This window comes from Phalacrocorax carbo, chromosome 3, assembly GCF_963921805.1.
Source record: "Phalacrocorax carbo chromosome 3, bPhaCar2.1, whole genome shotgun sequence".
Lineage (NCBI taxonomy): Eukaryota > Metazoa > Chordata > Aves > Suliformes > Phalacrocoracidae > Phalacrocorax > Phalacrocorax carbo.
Window position 1 is genome coordinate 41,935,957 of NC_087515.1, and position 14,486 is coordinate 41,950,442.

At 38.9% G+C, this 14,486-nt stretch overlaps 1 protein-coding gene across 4 annotated transcripts in view; it reads right to left on the reverse strand.

The window, feature by feature from the left end:
- The window catches only part of EHBP1 (EH domain binding protein 1), a 224,828-nt gene that overhangs the window by 38,469 nt on the left and 171,873 nt on the right, over positions 1-14,486 (reverse strand). For 2 of the 4 annotated variants that reach the window (XM_064446687.1, XM_064446685.1), the window contains 4 exons: positions 7,667-7,783; positions 4,366-4,490; positions 1,591-1,729; positions 1,334-1,440 (listed from right to left, as the gene is read on the reverse strand). In XM_064446687.1, coding sequence (XP_064302757.1) covers positions 1,334-1,440; positions 1,591-1,729; positions 4,366-4,490; positions 7,667-7,783 — 488 coding nt within the window. Of the gene's footprint in view, positions 1-1,333; positions 1,441-1,590; positions 1,733-4,365; positions 4,494-7,666; positions 7,784-14,486 lie in introns of all 4 variants that reach the window. The other 2 variants (XM_064446684.1, XM_064446686.1) reach the window with 2 other exon arrangements.

The window sequence follows — 14,486 nt, forward strand, 5'->3', positions numbered from 1 at the left end:
ACAGGTATAATAATAACATCAGCATATTATTTCAAATAAAGACATGTTCAAAGTGAAGGCTAATGGCATGGCTGAGCTCCCAGGACCAGTAACAAGCACAGAACTTTGAAATTTGGGGTATCTGAATTTAAGCAGATTATGCCCCCATTGCTTTGGTCCTTCTCCTCCTACAGAACAGCCAACAGTGTCAGCTCTAATGGAAACCCCCTCTCCATCTGGCATATAACCAGAAAACAAAAACAAGAAAACTCCCTCAGAGCAGTCACTGAAGAAAAAAAAAATCAGTCTGAGGCGTCAAGGTGATGTGGAATATATTGCCTTTCATCAACTATAATTAATTGAAAATAGTATGAAAACTTCCCTAATGTCAGCATGCATAATTCTTAACAATTGTTATTAGAAGATGAAAAGAAATGCTGTGTCAGGCTGAAATATCCCAAGAGTTCATGTGTATCATCTGCATATATAATATGAACTTACTGTGCCAGACCTGTTCAGCTCTGCAAAAGTACAACTGGGCTAAAAATAACTCTGGCTCATAAGAAGTTTGATGGTTTGGTGTAAACATGACAGCAGTATAAAATCGCTAGTCAGCTCTAGATTGCTTCAGCAAAAATGACAAATTTTATTTAGATAAATTGTGCAGAGCAACAAACGACCACCATCAAAGGCTGCGTTGTGTTTTCAGACAAAAAAATTCAGGTTAAAACTTGTTCTTCCTGCTTCTGTCCCGCAGCTGTCCATCAAAACCAGCTTTTTCCCTGCGGTCTATCAAATATTTCCCTCACAAATCAATTTTACACATGATCAGCCCATACCCCTACTGAGCTGAACCTCCCCGTTAATTAAGTGAAGAAATTACCATATATATTATATTAATGCAAACATCATTCAGCTAGTAATTCACGGCTGATCTGGATAATGGAAAGGTTGAACACCCATTAACCCAAGCCAACAAAATGGGTTGGCTGAGAAATTCTAGCAGGTCTCATGTGACTCTTCCCTCTAACTGCAGCTCTGCGGTATCTGCTATTGTAATAATTAAAATCCTCCCGGTAGATCAATACTGGAATCTCTTTATGGGAAGTGCCCTGATGGAAATGTCTCAAGGAAGCTGGGCCTGTGGAACTCTGAAAAATTCATTTTTTTTATCTGACAATTATCACCACACTGCAGACTAATTCAACAGTGCACCCCTCTCACTCTGCTTTGAATGCACTGGAGATTGACATCTAAAAAAACCTAACATCTCATTTTAACAAATAAAGGCACTATTTCCACATACAGTTTGGAATTATCAGCAATCATGAAACCAGACAAAAAATTAATATACATTAAGCACTTCATCTTCTGATGGCTTCCTCTGAGTCTCAGTTATCGCAGCCTTCTCCTCATTTCCTCTCTTTGTATCTTCCTGTATTGATCTCTGCCTTTTCATCTCTTGAAAAAAGGGGAAAGACATGTAAAATTATTATAAAGCTTGATATTTATGTATTGAAATGTGGACTTACATTATCGGGTTTTCATATATTTATTGTTAAATATTATTAAATCATAAGATGGGAAAACAGGTTTTATATTTTCTCCTACCTGGTCTGCTCTCCACGTATTGACTGAAAGACTGGAGCTGAGTTTTCCTGACGGTTGAGTCCTTGCTGAACACAACGGGATTTCTAAACCGTTCTGCTGCTTTTTGTAATCGCTCAGCACGATGTTCCTCTGTTCCATTCTGCTAGGAAAAAAACCAGACACACAACAGTTTCTTTTGTTTACAAACGGGAAGACATGAATTCGAAAGGTACGTTTCGGCGAGTGGACAGGACACAGCTTTCGCAAAGAGGATTTCACAACTCAGGCTGCAGTTTATATAGGATGAAAGTATCAGCTGCGGAAAAAAAGGAGAAGAGTGATTAACTTTTCCGGTTTTTTTCTAGTTTAATGTGTGGTGGCAACACTGGTTTTTTGCTACGTGGGCACCCTCCTGCAGGACACACTACTCAGCAGCCAGACCTATTAATTGGGACCAGTATTTGCCAGCGATTGTGATTTCAAATGAAAAATTACTCCTTTGCAACTTTGATTTGCCAAACGCTGTGCATGCTGCTGCCAAGTAGCAGCTTCTCTACCCCCGAACATGATCTGTATCGTTTTAAAAGCATGTTGCCTTTAGCCTGTCTCCCTGCCCGGTAAAGAAATCTGTCATTTTCTGTAGTCCCACAGACTTGTATGACAAGAAGAACTAGTTTCTAATTTTATGCCCATTGAGATAAACCACTAATGCTGGATGAAGGCTAAAAGGTAGGATTATAATACTACCCCACTGAACTGCATTTCATCAGCTATAACTTTCCAAAGCCAGATTTGTAAGTAAGCCCTTTACAGCTAAGGAAACTACAATTATCTTTTCCAGGGCTTCCTATGTTAATACTGGTAACAAATTCAAATGGTTCTATCAACACGAAATATCCCAGAAGACTGAACCACCGCAGCGTGTGGAAACTGCAGATACCGAGGTGCTGTGTACCAAACAAATATTTCATTTTATACCTAATCTTTTATTATTTTTATTAAGTGTTTTGAAAGTAAATAGGGAAAGGCTAAGATGCATGACTAATAGCTAAGCCTGCTGAATGCTGAAACTGGTTATCAAAAGCTACCAAGACTTTGCCCTTCCTCTGCATTGAGACAATCGGTAATGAGGGAGTTCTCCAATGGCCTATTCTCTAGCCTCAAGGAGGCCGGGGATACACAATCCCCAAGGGAAGGTAACAGTTTATCCTTTTCCACAAACACAGAATGCCTCATTTAGAAACGTGTAAACTGCATTTTATTAAAAAACAAATCCACCTCAATGCCGAGAGCTCCATGAGAACAGATGGACACCATATATTCCTTATAATGCCGCTTTCCAAATCTTCCTTAGAAAGACATACATGGAGATAAACTGTTAAGTTGCACCTTTCGTGGGAGTACCTTAAAAAAAGCAACTCCTTCGCAGAGGATTTTCATAAAGATAAGCACCATTTTCATCAGGTTAGGTGAAACCAAATTACCCTAAGAGGCAGCCCGTGTGTAATTTGTTGAATTAAGCTTAAAAAACTATTGCTCATATGCTCTGGACGACTTTTCAGCTGCACTAATCAGGTGGTTATGATTCTGGTTAAATAAAAGGTCATTTCCTGTTATTAGCACAATAACCATCTGACAGCCTAAACCAGAGTCTTTACCAAAATAAACAAACATGACTAATTTTTTAGGCCTGGCAACATGCTAAAATATCAGTGCGATTAGCCAGTAAATCCCATTTTAAGAAACCTTTTTATGACTGGGGACTTCTGCCACTTTACAAATGTATTCCTCTAAGCCCACTAATTCAGTTAGCCTTTTCAATCCATTGTATTATTCTTGGGCCAGCTTCATTTTGCATTAAATCCACTGCAGAAAGCTAAATTGAACGCAAAAATCAGACTTGATCCAGGCTTCCTTTTGTTCAAAGATAGAGACCGAAAGTCCTCTGCTGCTGCCACACACTTTCATCACCAATTTATAGGAACCGACAGTGTAAGGGAAAAGCAATGAAAGTCATTGTTTTGGGACTTCAAAGCATCTCTGTATCTGGGGAAGGAAATCCTTTCAGTCAGCAGTGCTTTCCCCCCAGACTGCAGGTGGGTGAAAAGTTATACCCAACTGGAAGTGCCCCAGAGCCATAGAGATATTAATGTCATACAGGGACTATTTAAAAAAGAATATATAATAGTAGAACACAAGGGGTCTAATTATGAAAATGAAATGGAAAATTGATTGGTGTGCACTTTATGCTAAAGTGGTGAACATTAAGAATAGGCAAAACGACCACATACTCATGTCTATTTTCCTCAGAAGCACTCGCTGTCAAGCACCCAAGTATGTATGTCTTAAAAGTGTACCACGGCTTAATTTTAGTGGAGAAAAAACAGATGGTCAGGCTTGGGAGGGAAGCAAATCACTGAGTCCAGTCCTGCTTCCGTTAAAGTCGGTCCTGCTGCTGCTTGCACCAGCAGCAGGATGGAGCCCGTGCTGTATTTCTGATTTAAGTGACAACCTGAGCAATAAGGACTGAGAAATGCTTCTTAGATCTCTTATTGTTATGCCAATGACAAGGATCAAGGTCAAAAATAAAAAAAAATAATAAAAAAAAGAAAATGTGTTGATTAATCAACAGGAAAAAACCCAGTGCATTGCAAACTATCCAACTGCACTGCCATTAAGATTTTCTGCATTTCTTACTGTGAAGGATTTGATAAGAAATCATTTTCCTCCTCATGAAGTACGACCCCGAAATCGGAACACACAGGTACTGAGACAAAAGCATTAATCAAAACTTACCTTAATGTCTTGCTCTGAGCTATCAGTTACAGCTTTCTGAGCAGCACTGGAGAGCGAATTTGCCACCTGTGGCTGAGCTTCTAGGAGCTTCTTCAGCTTCAAATCCACCAACTTACTGTTTTGTTCTGCTAAATATGCAAATACCACATACAACAGAGTGAGATGCATTTAAATGCAGAGTTGCTACAACAGTGTAGCAATTTAAAAGATAGATTTCATTCACTTTGCTATCATTTCAAACTAAAAAGTAAAAACTAGAAGGAATTTTTTTGTGTGATTCTGATTGATGTAGATTTGTGTAACGCACATAGATAATGCCTAAATTCACTCAAAAAATAAATGTGCTGGAAGACAGTAGATCAAAAAACACAGAAAGTAGACAATGTTTACTTTTAAGTTATTCTTAACCAGTACATACCTGTACTTTGGTATAAAAACACACTTAAAGAGCCATTTATTTTAAGATGACATATAACAATTTATCACATACGCTAAGTACTGATAACCCCTCAAGTTTATTAATTACTAAATCATCCTAAGGCTCCTTGGCACAGCTTCTCAACTTTAAAATTTCACTATCAAAAGAGACATCTTTCTAGTAATATTTTGCTATGATTTATAGAATACAATAGATTATAGAATGTTGAAGCCATAAGAGCTGTAAAACGCTTCATAACTGCATTGAAGGGACAGATTCAAAGTCTGCTGAAGCCCCAAAATTTTTTCATTGGTTTTAGCAACTTGGATCAGAGCCCAAAGAAATAAAAGTTGAGAATTTTACCTCCTGATAATGCTCATTCTGTACGTGAGCGCTGACTACACGAATTTGTAACACACCTACCCAGACAGCTACCTACACATACACATGTAATGAGAAAGGTGTCAATAACAAACCACAGAGCAGATCTATGGAGCTAACCCTGGGGAGGAAGGCAGAATAACGCTGGCACAGAAACCCTAGACATACTCTACATGCAGTACCATGCAAGAAATCGCTCCTGAAATGGAGCAAATGCAGCATCACTTGCATATATTATGCATGTCCATCTGGGCCTTGGGTCAAACACAGAGAAAATAGCAGTTGCTATGTTTTTCTATAGGCACAGCCTGAGTTTTTCACGGCAGGCTTGTAACTTCTAGCTGGTATGGGAAGCGAAGCCATGACTGTTTTGCTGCACAGCTCCTTCCAGGGTTTGGAGTGCTCCAATTCATGATAGCTGAAATATTGTTGGCATGCTGTCAGTCAAATGATGCCTGCCTCCAGCAGCAATGGGCTGGGTTGGGTTATGACGAAGGATAGTTTCCCTTTCCTCTGGCACACCCAGTCAGGGTGCTCTTAATTGAGGCTCACATGTAAGTACATGCTCATTCTCATGGGTTTATACATAAACATCATGTAATAACTATGATATAAGAGTTTCACATTTTATCAGATATATTCACAGCAGCATATGGCAGCAGTACTGACAAATACAGACAGATGCAATATTTAAAACCAACAACTGGCAGTAAAAGTAAAAAAAAGAAGTTCTCCCTTCTTGAGAGAGATGAGAGGGACTAAGATTCAGCAGGAAACAAATTAATTACGATGGTCATAATGATCTCAAATGTGAAATGTCCCTTGCAGTTTTGCATTTAGGTGCCCCCAGGAGATTCAACCTTCATTAGAACTTGGTATAAATTGGCAGAATCCCACCAAAATCTGTGTACACTGATTTCTATCACAGCATTAGACTGCTTTCTGTATTATTGCCCATCCCCTTTCCTTACTTGTTTGTCCCTCTGGCTACTGTGCAGACTAAACTGCAAAATGATGTTCCAGTTTTTTTCCAGAATGTCTTCCCATGGAGATGAAGCACTGAGTTTGTATCCCTGAGAAGGTATCTCTCAAGAAAAAAGGCCCTCAGAATTATTTCTGTTGGTAAGTCACTAGGGCTATGTTACCGGAATATTCATTTACTGAATTTCTATTTCTCCTAAAATGAACAGTATTTATTAGAAAATTGTTTGACAGGATTCTGCTCTAAATCAGCTCAATTTTGAATAGTGAAATGCTGGAAATGCTGAATATGTTTTCTTATGTGTTTGGAAATCCGAAAATTACAAAACATTAAGGACATGACTCAAATCTTTTGCACTCAGAAAAGATTAGAAAGTGCTACATACACATCATATCAGTTTAATATACAAAGAGCAAACACTAAATGAAGTCTTTTGATTTAATATATTATAGGCTACAGACTTAGGTCCAGTTGGCATGGGCAGAACCAAGTCAGAGGATTCTGTAAGAAGTTTTCTCTGGTAATGCCTTTATTCCAATGCTGTCCTGTGCTTGCCACACTTCTTCCGGCTCGAGCTAACTTGTAGGGAGCAGAAACACCCTGGCAGAGAAGCACACCATATTACAAAGTGGCCCTTAGCAATCCCCAGGGCCACTGGTGATGGGCAGACTTGTAAGGGAACAAACTCCTTCAGCAACTCTCTGTAAGCAGTAGAGGCCCTTACTGATGGGCAATTACCTTCATATCTTTGAAGATCTAGTGGCTTTTAAAATAAGCATCTCCCTTGTAAGATCCTGACATATTTATCATCTATGGAGGTACCGGAACTCCAGTTTTGCTTGATTACAATTTTTGAAAGGGGAAATACCACTACTATGATTTATTATTACTTGACCAGCATGTGCTAAGATTATATACGCATTTCCACAAGAATATGAATGCTTTTATAATGTATTATTAAAAATCTATCACTTGAACTTTGTAAAGTTAAATAGGACTAATTCTGTTCAAATTTATACCTCCACGTCTCCACCGGAGCAGCAAGGTATAAATACAAGAACTGGTCCTCAGGAAGGAACTGGAGGGATACCAAGCCTACATGGAAACAGACATGTTTGCTCCTTTTCATTGAGCACATGGACCAGGATGTCAGTGCATAGAGCGGCAGCTGTACTCACCAACACGACTGCTCACTCCACTGGGCTGCCTACCTTGCTTTGCTGGGACAATCCAAGTAGGGTGATTTCAGGTGGCTCTGCTTTACAAATCTGGCCCTTCCCCATCAAACAGCAAGAGACATTTAAATCTTCCATTGTTGGAAATAATTATTTTGTTGCTGGTTTTAAATTTCAACTAAACATGAGTGCAAAATATTCAAAAGGAATAAGCATTAGGGTTTAAAAGACCTGAAAAGGCACAAAGAAATAAAGCTAGGACAGCAAGAAGCAGCACATCAGTACTTTGATGATGATGGAGTGTTAGTCACGTAAAATACACAAAATAGCCATTATTTAAATTACCCGTTGAATCAAGGTCATTTTCTAGGTTAGTAAGCTCATCTCCACCTCCAGTAACAGAGCATTCAGGAACCTCCTCATTAGTATCTATCTCAATATTACCATCATCCTCATCCTCATCTGTAGGAACATACAGCATTAAAGTTAGTATTTTCTTATGTACATGCACCACATGACTAAAAAAAAAACCCCACAGATGAATGCTTTAGAGAAGAAGCTGAGTTATGATAAAAATGCAAATCATTAAATAAGTCTGGAAGGAGCTTTCACTCTGTCCACTCATGGATTTATCTTTAAACTGATGCAATTCAATATGCACACAGGGGGCTCTGCTGGAAACTCCTGCTACAATAAAGGTAAAGCCTGGCCTCAGCAGTGGCTGCTCTCTGTGCTGAATCCCTGGCTAACTCGGAAAAGCACATGTGCTTTTCCTTATAACCCGAGTCAAAATTATTTCCCCTAGACTCCCAGTTCTCTACAATGCAGAATGGGTGCCAAAGCTGGCATACACAGGTTTGGATGGGTCTGGCCAGCAGAAGGACCTGGGAGCTGCGGTCGCTTGAAAAAGGCAGCAGCTCTGGTACTAAGTTCTCAGCTCAGTGAGACTTGCTACTCCTTACTTTGTACAATATATCACAGACCAGTGATCACTGTACCTTGCTTAGGTGTTAGCATCTCCTATCAATTCTGATACAAGGAGGGAAACTACCACCTGGAACATCATGATTAGCAAACAATGACCTCAGGTGTAGCAAGAGCACACTCAAAGATTGCCGCCTTACTGCAGCACTTTGAATCAACATTGTTTGTAAGCTACATATATTTTAAATAAAATAATAATTGTAATTACACTTTGTATGTTTTATGGGATCTTTCCATCAAATTTCTCAGAGCAGCTTATGAATATTACTTGTAAATGAGCCCCATAATGTTTTATGAAGTAGGAGATTATTATAATTACAATTATGAGGATGATGTAGGTAAATTATGGCACAGAAAGAGTAAGTAACCTGAGGAAGATCAAATATCAAGTGCTGAAATGTGAAGCAGATCCCAGAAAAAAATCCTGACTCACTTTTTCAATATAAATATATAATGAAAGTAAAGTCCATAAAAGCTAGATTAGTACTTTCAAAGCATGTAGTTGCATTGTATTTACTCACTTTTAAGTGTCATATCAAATGCTATCTACACTTGTTCAAACTTACATGGACATTTTTTTCCTATGAATGTATGCATGCATATGAAAATGGCAAAAAAGAGAAGGCTGGAGGGTGTCTGGAGAAAGGAGACACACAGAGTAACTAAAGGAACTTTAAAACACTTCACAATAGGAAAAAATACTAATTATAATTACACAACATTGGTACATTCAAACTCCATATAAACAAAAAGGATCCTAAACATACCACCAACCGCCATAATGCTGAATACCAGAAGTCTGGACCAGGATTGGTGCTGATCACTCATCTGTCTTTGAAATACACTAAACCTTATCCCCAGACCTGAAGTCTGCACTTCAGGCCCACACTGCTGACATGAAGGTCACAAGTTTTTTTCTTTTCTTTACCTCTTTATCTCCACAGTCCCTACAATTCCCATTTTAGGAGCCTGTTGACATTTAATCTGTCTACTACATTTTTCTAACCAGCTGCTCCCTCAGTTCCTCTGTAATGAATCATTGCCTTTTGCAGACATCTGCTGATTCAGGGTAAGGCTCTTGCTGTGACAGAGAGGTGCAAAAAAGTTTCTATTTCAGTGTCTTATTCAACATCTGTTGCGTGTATGATGGAGTAGCAGCCTGTGAAGTAGGACCCCTCTGTTTCAGCTGACCACCATGACTTTCCTGGAGTCCTCTCCACTAATTCTGAATGGACCTTGGAAGAGTCAGCTTTCTTCCAAACTGCCCAGCTTGAGTCAGATGGACAGAGAAGAACATCCCTCCCCAGCCAAACCAGGGTCTGCGACCAGACCTGGAACCTGAGAGATGGTGCTTCAGGTGTACAACTGGCTGGGCAGAAACACTCAGGACTCTCTGCAACATCCTTTCTGTTCCCACTTAAATTCACATGGATGGTTCTGTGATCTAGACTCTAATTGTTTCAGGTAGTGCAGAAGTAGGTGAACAAAGCAGAAAGGTACAGGGTCTTCATCATGAAGTGGAGAAAGAGATGGGGTAAAAAGCAGACTGAAGAGAAAACAGAGCATGGTAAAGCAGCACCAGCAACAATTCTGAAGTTTTGAATTTTATTCAAGCATCTCTACTTTATCTAATGAGGAGCTTCACGACGGTGTCAGAGAAATTCAGTGGCACTCAGGCCACTCTCAAATTCATCCTGGACCTCAACATGGCACACTGAAGGCATGACAGGGCTAACAGCAGCAAAGGGCCACTGACGTTTGGAAGAGGTGGAAGAGAAAGAAAGAGGTACACCGCTGCAGCAGAGGGAAACCAAATCCACCTTGAGCCTAGAGGTAGGCAATGACTTTCCAAAACACCCAAAGAAGTCAGCTCGCAAGGTCAGCTCACAAGTACTAGTCATCCAGCAGGATGCTGGATGTGTCAAAGCAATCTAAGCAAGATGACACGGTTTAAGACTGCTGGATACTAGGGGAATGCTTATATTAGATTATTTGATTTTGTTTAATTTAATACAGCAAGATGAGATCAGAGGCACTGTCTCCACCATTTTAGGTAACAAAAGAGATGGAAAGGTTGAAGACACCAGTTCCTAATGTCAGAAAACAACCTGACTTAGTATTTAATTTAAAGTTGACAGGCTTTGACTGAATATGATTATCAGGATATTTACACTTTATTAAAAAAAAAATTAAAAGCACTCATATGAAGTAATTTCAGAAATTTTCAAATATCTTTCAAAATCTACAGATTCCTTGTTTTAAACTACTCTAGGTTTTTTGCAGTCCAATGTTCTTCCAGTGTATTAAAACTGGAAGGGAGCATGTTTAGGGAGCATGTTACAACAAGATTTTGCAATTATAAATGACAAAAGGAACAACACGATGAAGAGATAAGAGATATATTTTATGAAAAGAACAAGTTACTAGTGTGAAAAACTTAAAACACTTGGTCTAGATCCAGAGCACATATCTAGAAGAGTGCTAAAGAACTGCTTCTTTGAAAAATATGTAAATGTGGATCCTAGAAAGACAGCAATGCTTTACTATGTCGTGAAGAAAGAAACAAAATTCAAGACAAAGGATTAAGTCAACAACTAAACAGCACAGACCATTACCTACTGGACTGCAGTCTGGACTGAAGACAGCGAAATAAGAATCTTTTGGAACCAAATGGAAATGTCAGAATATTGGTGGAAAAGAAGATCCAGTTTATAGTCCATGTGTCTTACTATTCAGATTAAGCTCAGGCTTAATTTGTAGTTAAACTGATATTCTCCTGACTTGGTTTAAGCTTGTCCACATCTGAAGGAGCTGCAGCAGACCGCATCAATTTCTAGACAAAATTAAAAAGGAACAATTTTCATAGACAGGTAAAAGCGTTGATGGGGGTTGGATCACATTAGTGGGAAAAACATATGTAAGCTGCCACTGGAGTTGCATGAACAGTTACCTCCTCTTTAGGGAAGATGCCTCCAGGATTGTCTCTGGGAAATTCTTCAAGCTTTTGGATAATCAGATATTTGGTTTATTTACTTTCAGGTACAGAGTTCACTTTAAGGCTACAGGATGTGACAGGAGCATCTGAACAGTAATAAAGGAAGCAAAGGCAGGGAATGGAAGAAATGCAGTCAAAATACTGGTTCAGTGCACAAGAAATCAGATGTCAGGACAAGAAAGTACAGCAGTAACTGCCAACAGATACAAATACTGCTTGTTAAAAATATTAAATCAAGGACTTAACACTGTTTTATGAGTAGGAGACTAAGCATGATGAGTAAGCCTGAGCTACCATGTGCACTCCCTCCAAATCACTGCCTCAGAAGTAAGATCTGTAACGTACCCTGAAAACTTCAAGCATACAAGTGCAATGCAATGCCAGCTGGTTCTCTTTGTTAAGTTTTTAAACTGTGGTACACCTTAACAGCTTTTGTTATTAATTCCAAATTCTTTAAAAACTTTTTTGTCTTAAAATACATTTGGATGCTGCTTCTCCTGTGTTTTTCCCTCCCTGCTCCTCTAACATCTCTTTTCTGTGACATTTTTGTGTTAATTCTTTTCTCCCCTCCCAGTTTTGCCTATTTTTGGCACTTTCTTCACCAAAGCCTCTTCACACTATGCTTGCATTACCCCCTCCCTGTCCTCTCCATTGTTCCTTCCCTCCGCTGCCTACTCACCACCTCCAGATCCAAGCCACATCCTCACAAAGACACCATCTCAAATAAAGGATGGAGATGTGCCAGAGAGTAAAGAAAACACACTACCCAAATCCCAAAAGAGTAGACAGGTGTCCCACTGCATGGTGACAATACCTAGATAAGATGTCAATTCCTTTGTCCCGTCGCTGCTGGGAAAAGGGGGGATGTTTGGATTCCTATCTCAATACTGCCCCTGGACCCATCTTAAGGCATCTGCTTATCAGCCTGAAGCTAGTAGGACATGGAATAAATTTGAAGCTGCCATCCCAAACCCTCTGGCAGTTGGCAAGAAGAAGTATTTTCTGTCTTACATATCAAATAACCTATGAAAAAGACTGGATTTTGTAGCAAAGGATGCTGCTTATCCAGGAAAGTTTCAACTTGCCATAGGCATTTGAGTTTTTCAGACCATGATTAAATAAAGCCTTTTAACAGAGAATGTAGCACCAGTGCCAAAGCATGAAACTCTTAATGAGCATACAGAAACACTGAAAGAGAACACATTTTCACCTACAATAGTGAGCAAGAAGTTAGTCTTTACAAAATCCCACAGCTGAGAAGTCACTTTTTTTTTTAATAACTGAATTGGGAGAGAGGAAAATTATTTGGTACATTCCCTTTTTGTAAATTAAAATGTAGCAATCAATGCAGAAGAAGAGACTAATGAAGCACAATGGACAAGAGAGCTTGGAGGGCATAAGATGTGACCGTAAGCTTGTCTTGGGTATTGTATAGGGAAAGAAGACTAGACACAGAAAAAAACCCAACCTACTCCAAGTGAATGCAGTCAGGGGCAATATTCAGAATCCAGTTGTAAGAAGGAGACTGTCTATTAAATCCTTATTTTTGGTGGAAATCAAAAAATGAAAAAGATGAAACCCAGAAATAATTATAATTTATTTGATTCATAAAGTATTGGTGCCATTTCACAGAACTACTCCATTTTAGAAGAATGAATTTCTTGAGTGGAGATCTAGTGTGGCACCTGGCATTACCACTGGTGTGGCAAAAGTGCCATAAGGAAAGCTCTTTGAGAATGAATAAGTAGAAGGAACTGTTATAAAATGCACATTGACATGAAAAGAGCAAAGAGCAAATAGCTTGTCCAAACTACTATAGGAACAAAGAAAATCAAGGTAGGAAATAAAAACCAAGGAGATAACTCAAAGCACATGCAAAAGTAGAAAGCAGTGCAATTGTTATAGTGGATAAAACCCAACAGGTATAGTGGTGATAACTTTATAAACAAGTTGTCCTCAGTACTGATATTGTCTTCTCTTTTAATAAGACTATAACTCTCTGAGTGCGTATGCACGCTATATCTATAAACACATTTTTTAAAATATATGTGCATAGTGCACAGTTACCTCTGAGACTGTTTATAAACTGAATGAAGGGCAGGAAGAACAATGGCAAAATTCAGAGGATAATATGAACAGAAAAGGCCACATCCCAGAAAGCAGCATGCTAGGATATTTAGCAACACTACAAGTGGGCCACTGTGACAAAACAGGGTAACTACTATCTCGCTGAGCACTCAGGATATACCTAGAAAGGGTACCTTACTTGGAGGGGAGAGATGGCAGGAGCAACTGTGAATAGACATGATGAAACAGTGAGGAAGAAGTAATTAAATAATGAAGGATGGGGAGTCATAAATTGTGAAGAGAGATGAAGAACACCATAGGCTACTTTATATAAAAGTACTGGCCCATTTTGCTCTGCCGTACTCCCTCCCCATCAAGGATGTAATTTCCCTATTTACCACAAAAGACACTTATGTTGTCAAGCTGGGTTTACCGGGCAAAGAGAGGAAAACTGAAGACCAGACCCATAGGGGGACAGACAACTAACTGCTTTCTCTTTGGTGTTAAATGGAACAGAACTGTAGGGTTTAGGGTGCAATAAAACTATATCTCAATATATATGCACATAAAATACATGCAGTAGAGAAGAAAAAATATTGTTGTTGAATCCACATGCATTGTGAATATAAAGCTGGATTTTCCTGACACTTTTGCTTACAATTACGTGTTGGTACGAAAACCACAATTTCCCCTTAGAATATGTAGAAGACACTAAAAGAACAAGAAGTCAGTGCTGAAATGTGTGCTCAGCACCCATTTGAGTTTGAGTGACACTACATTACTCCAGCTCATGGTACTGGCAGGTATATGAATTTTAATGACATTTCAAAGTCAGTTTAATAACATTATAGCGATATTACAACTCAAAACCTGTAAAGGCAAGTGGTATGTCAAAAGACCACCATGTAAAATCAAAAGGTTGTTGCTCCCACCTCCTGTGGGCTGCCTTTAAAATTCTCTTCTCAAACAGTCTTTTGAACACATTTAATACAAAATAAAGTTTCTTAAGTATTTCTAATGTTGTTTTCCCCCAAAAATTATGTCCATGCTCCTATATATAAATATACATTGAAGAGATTTTAACTAACAATCATAACATTCTAAAAAACTGCGGATAAT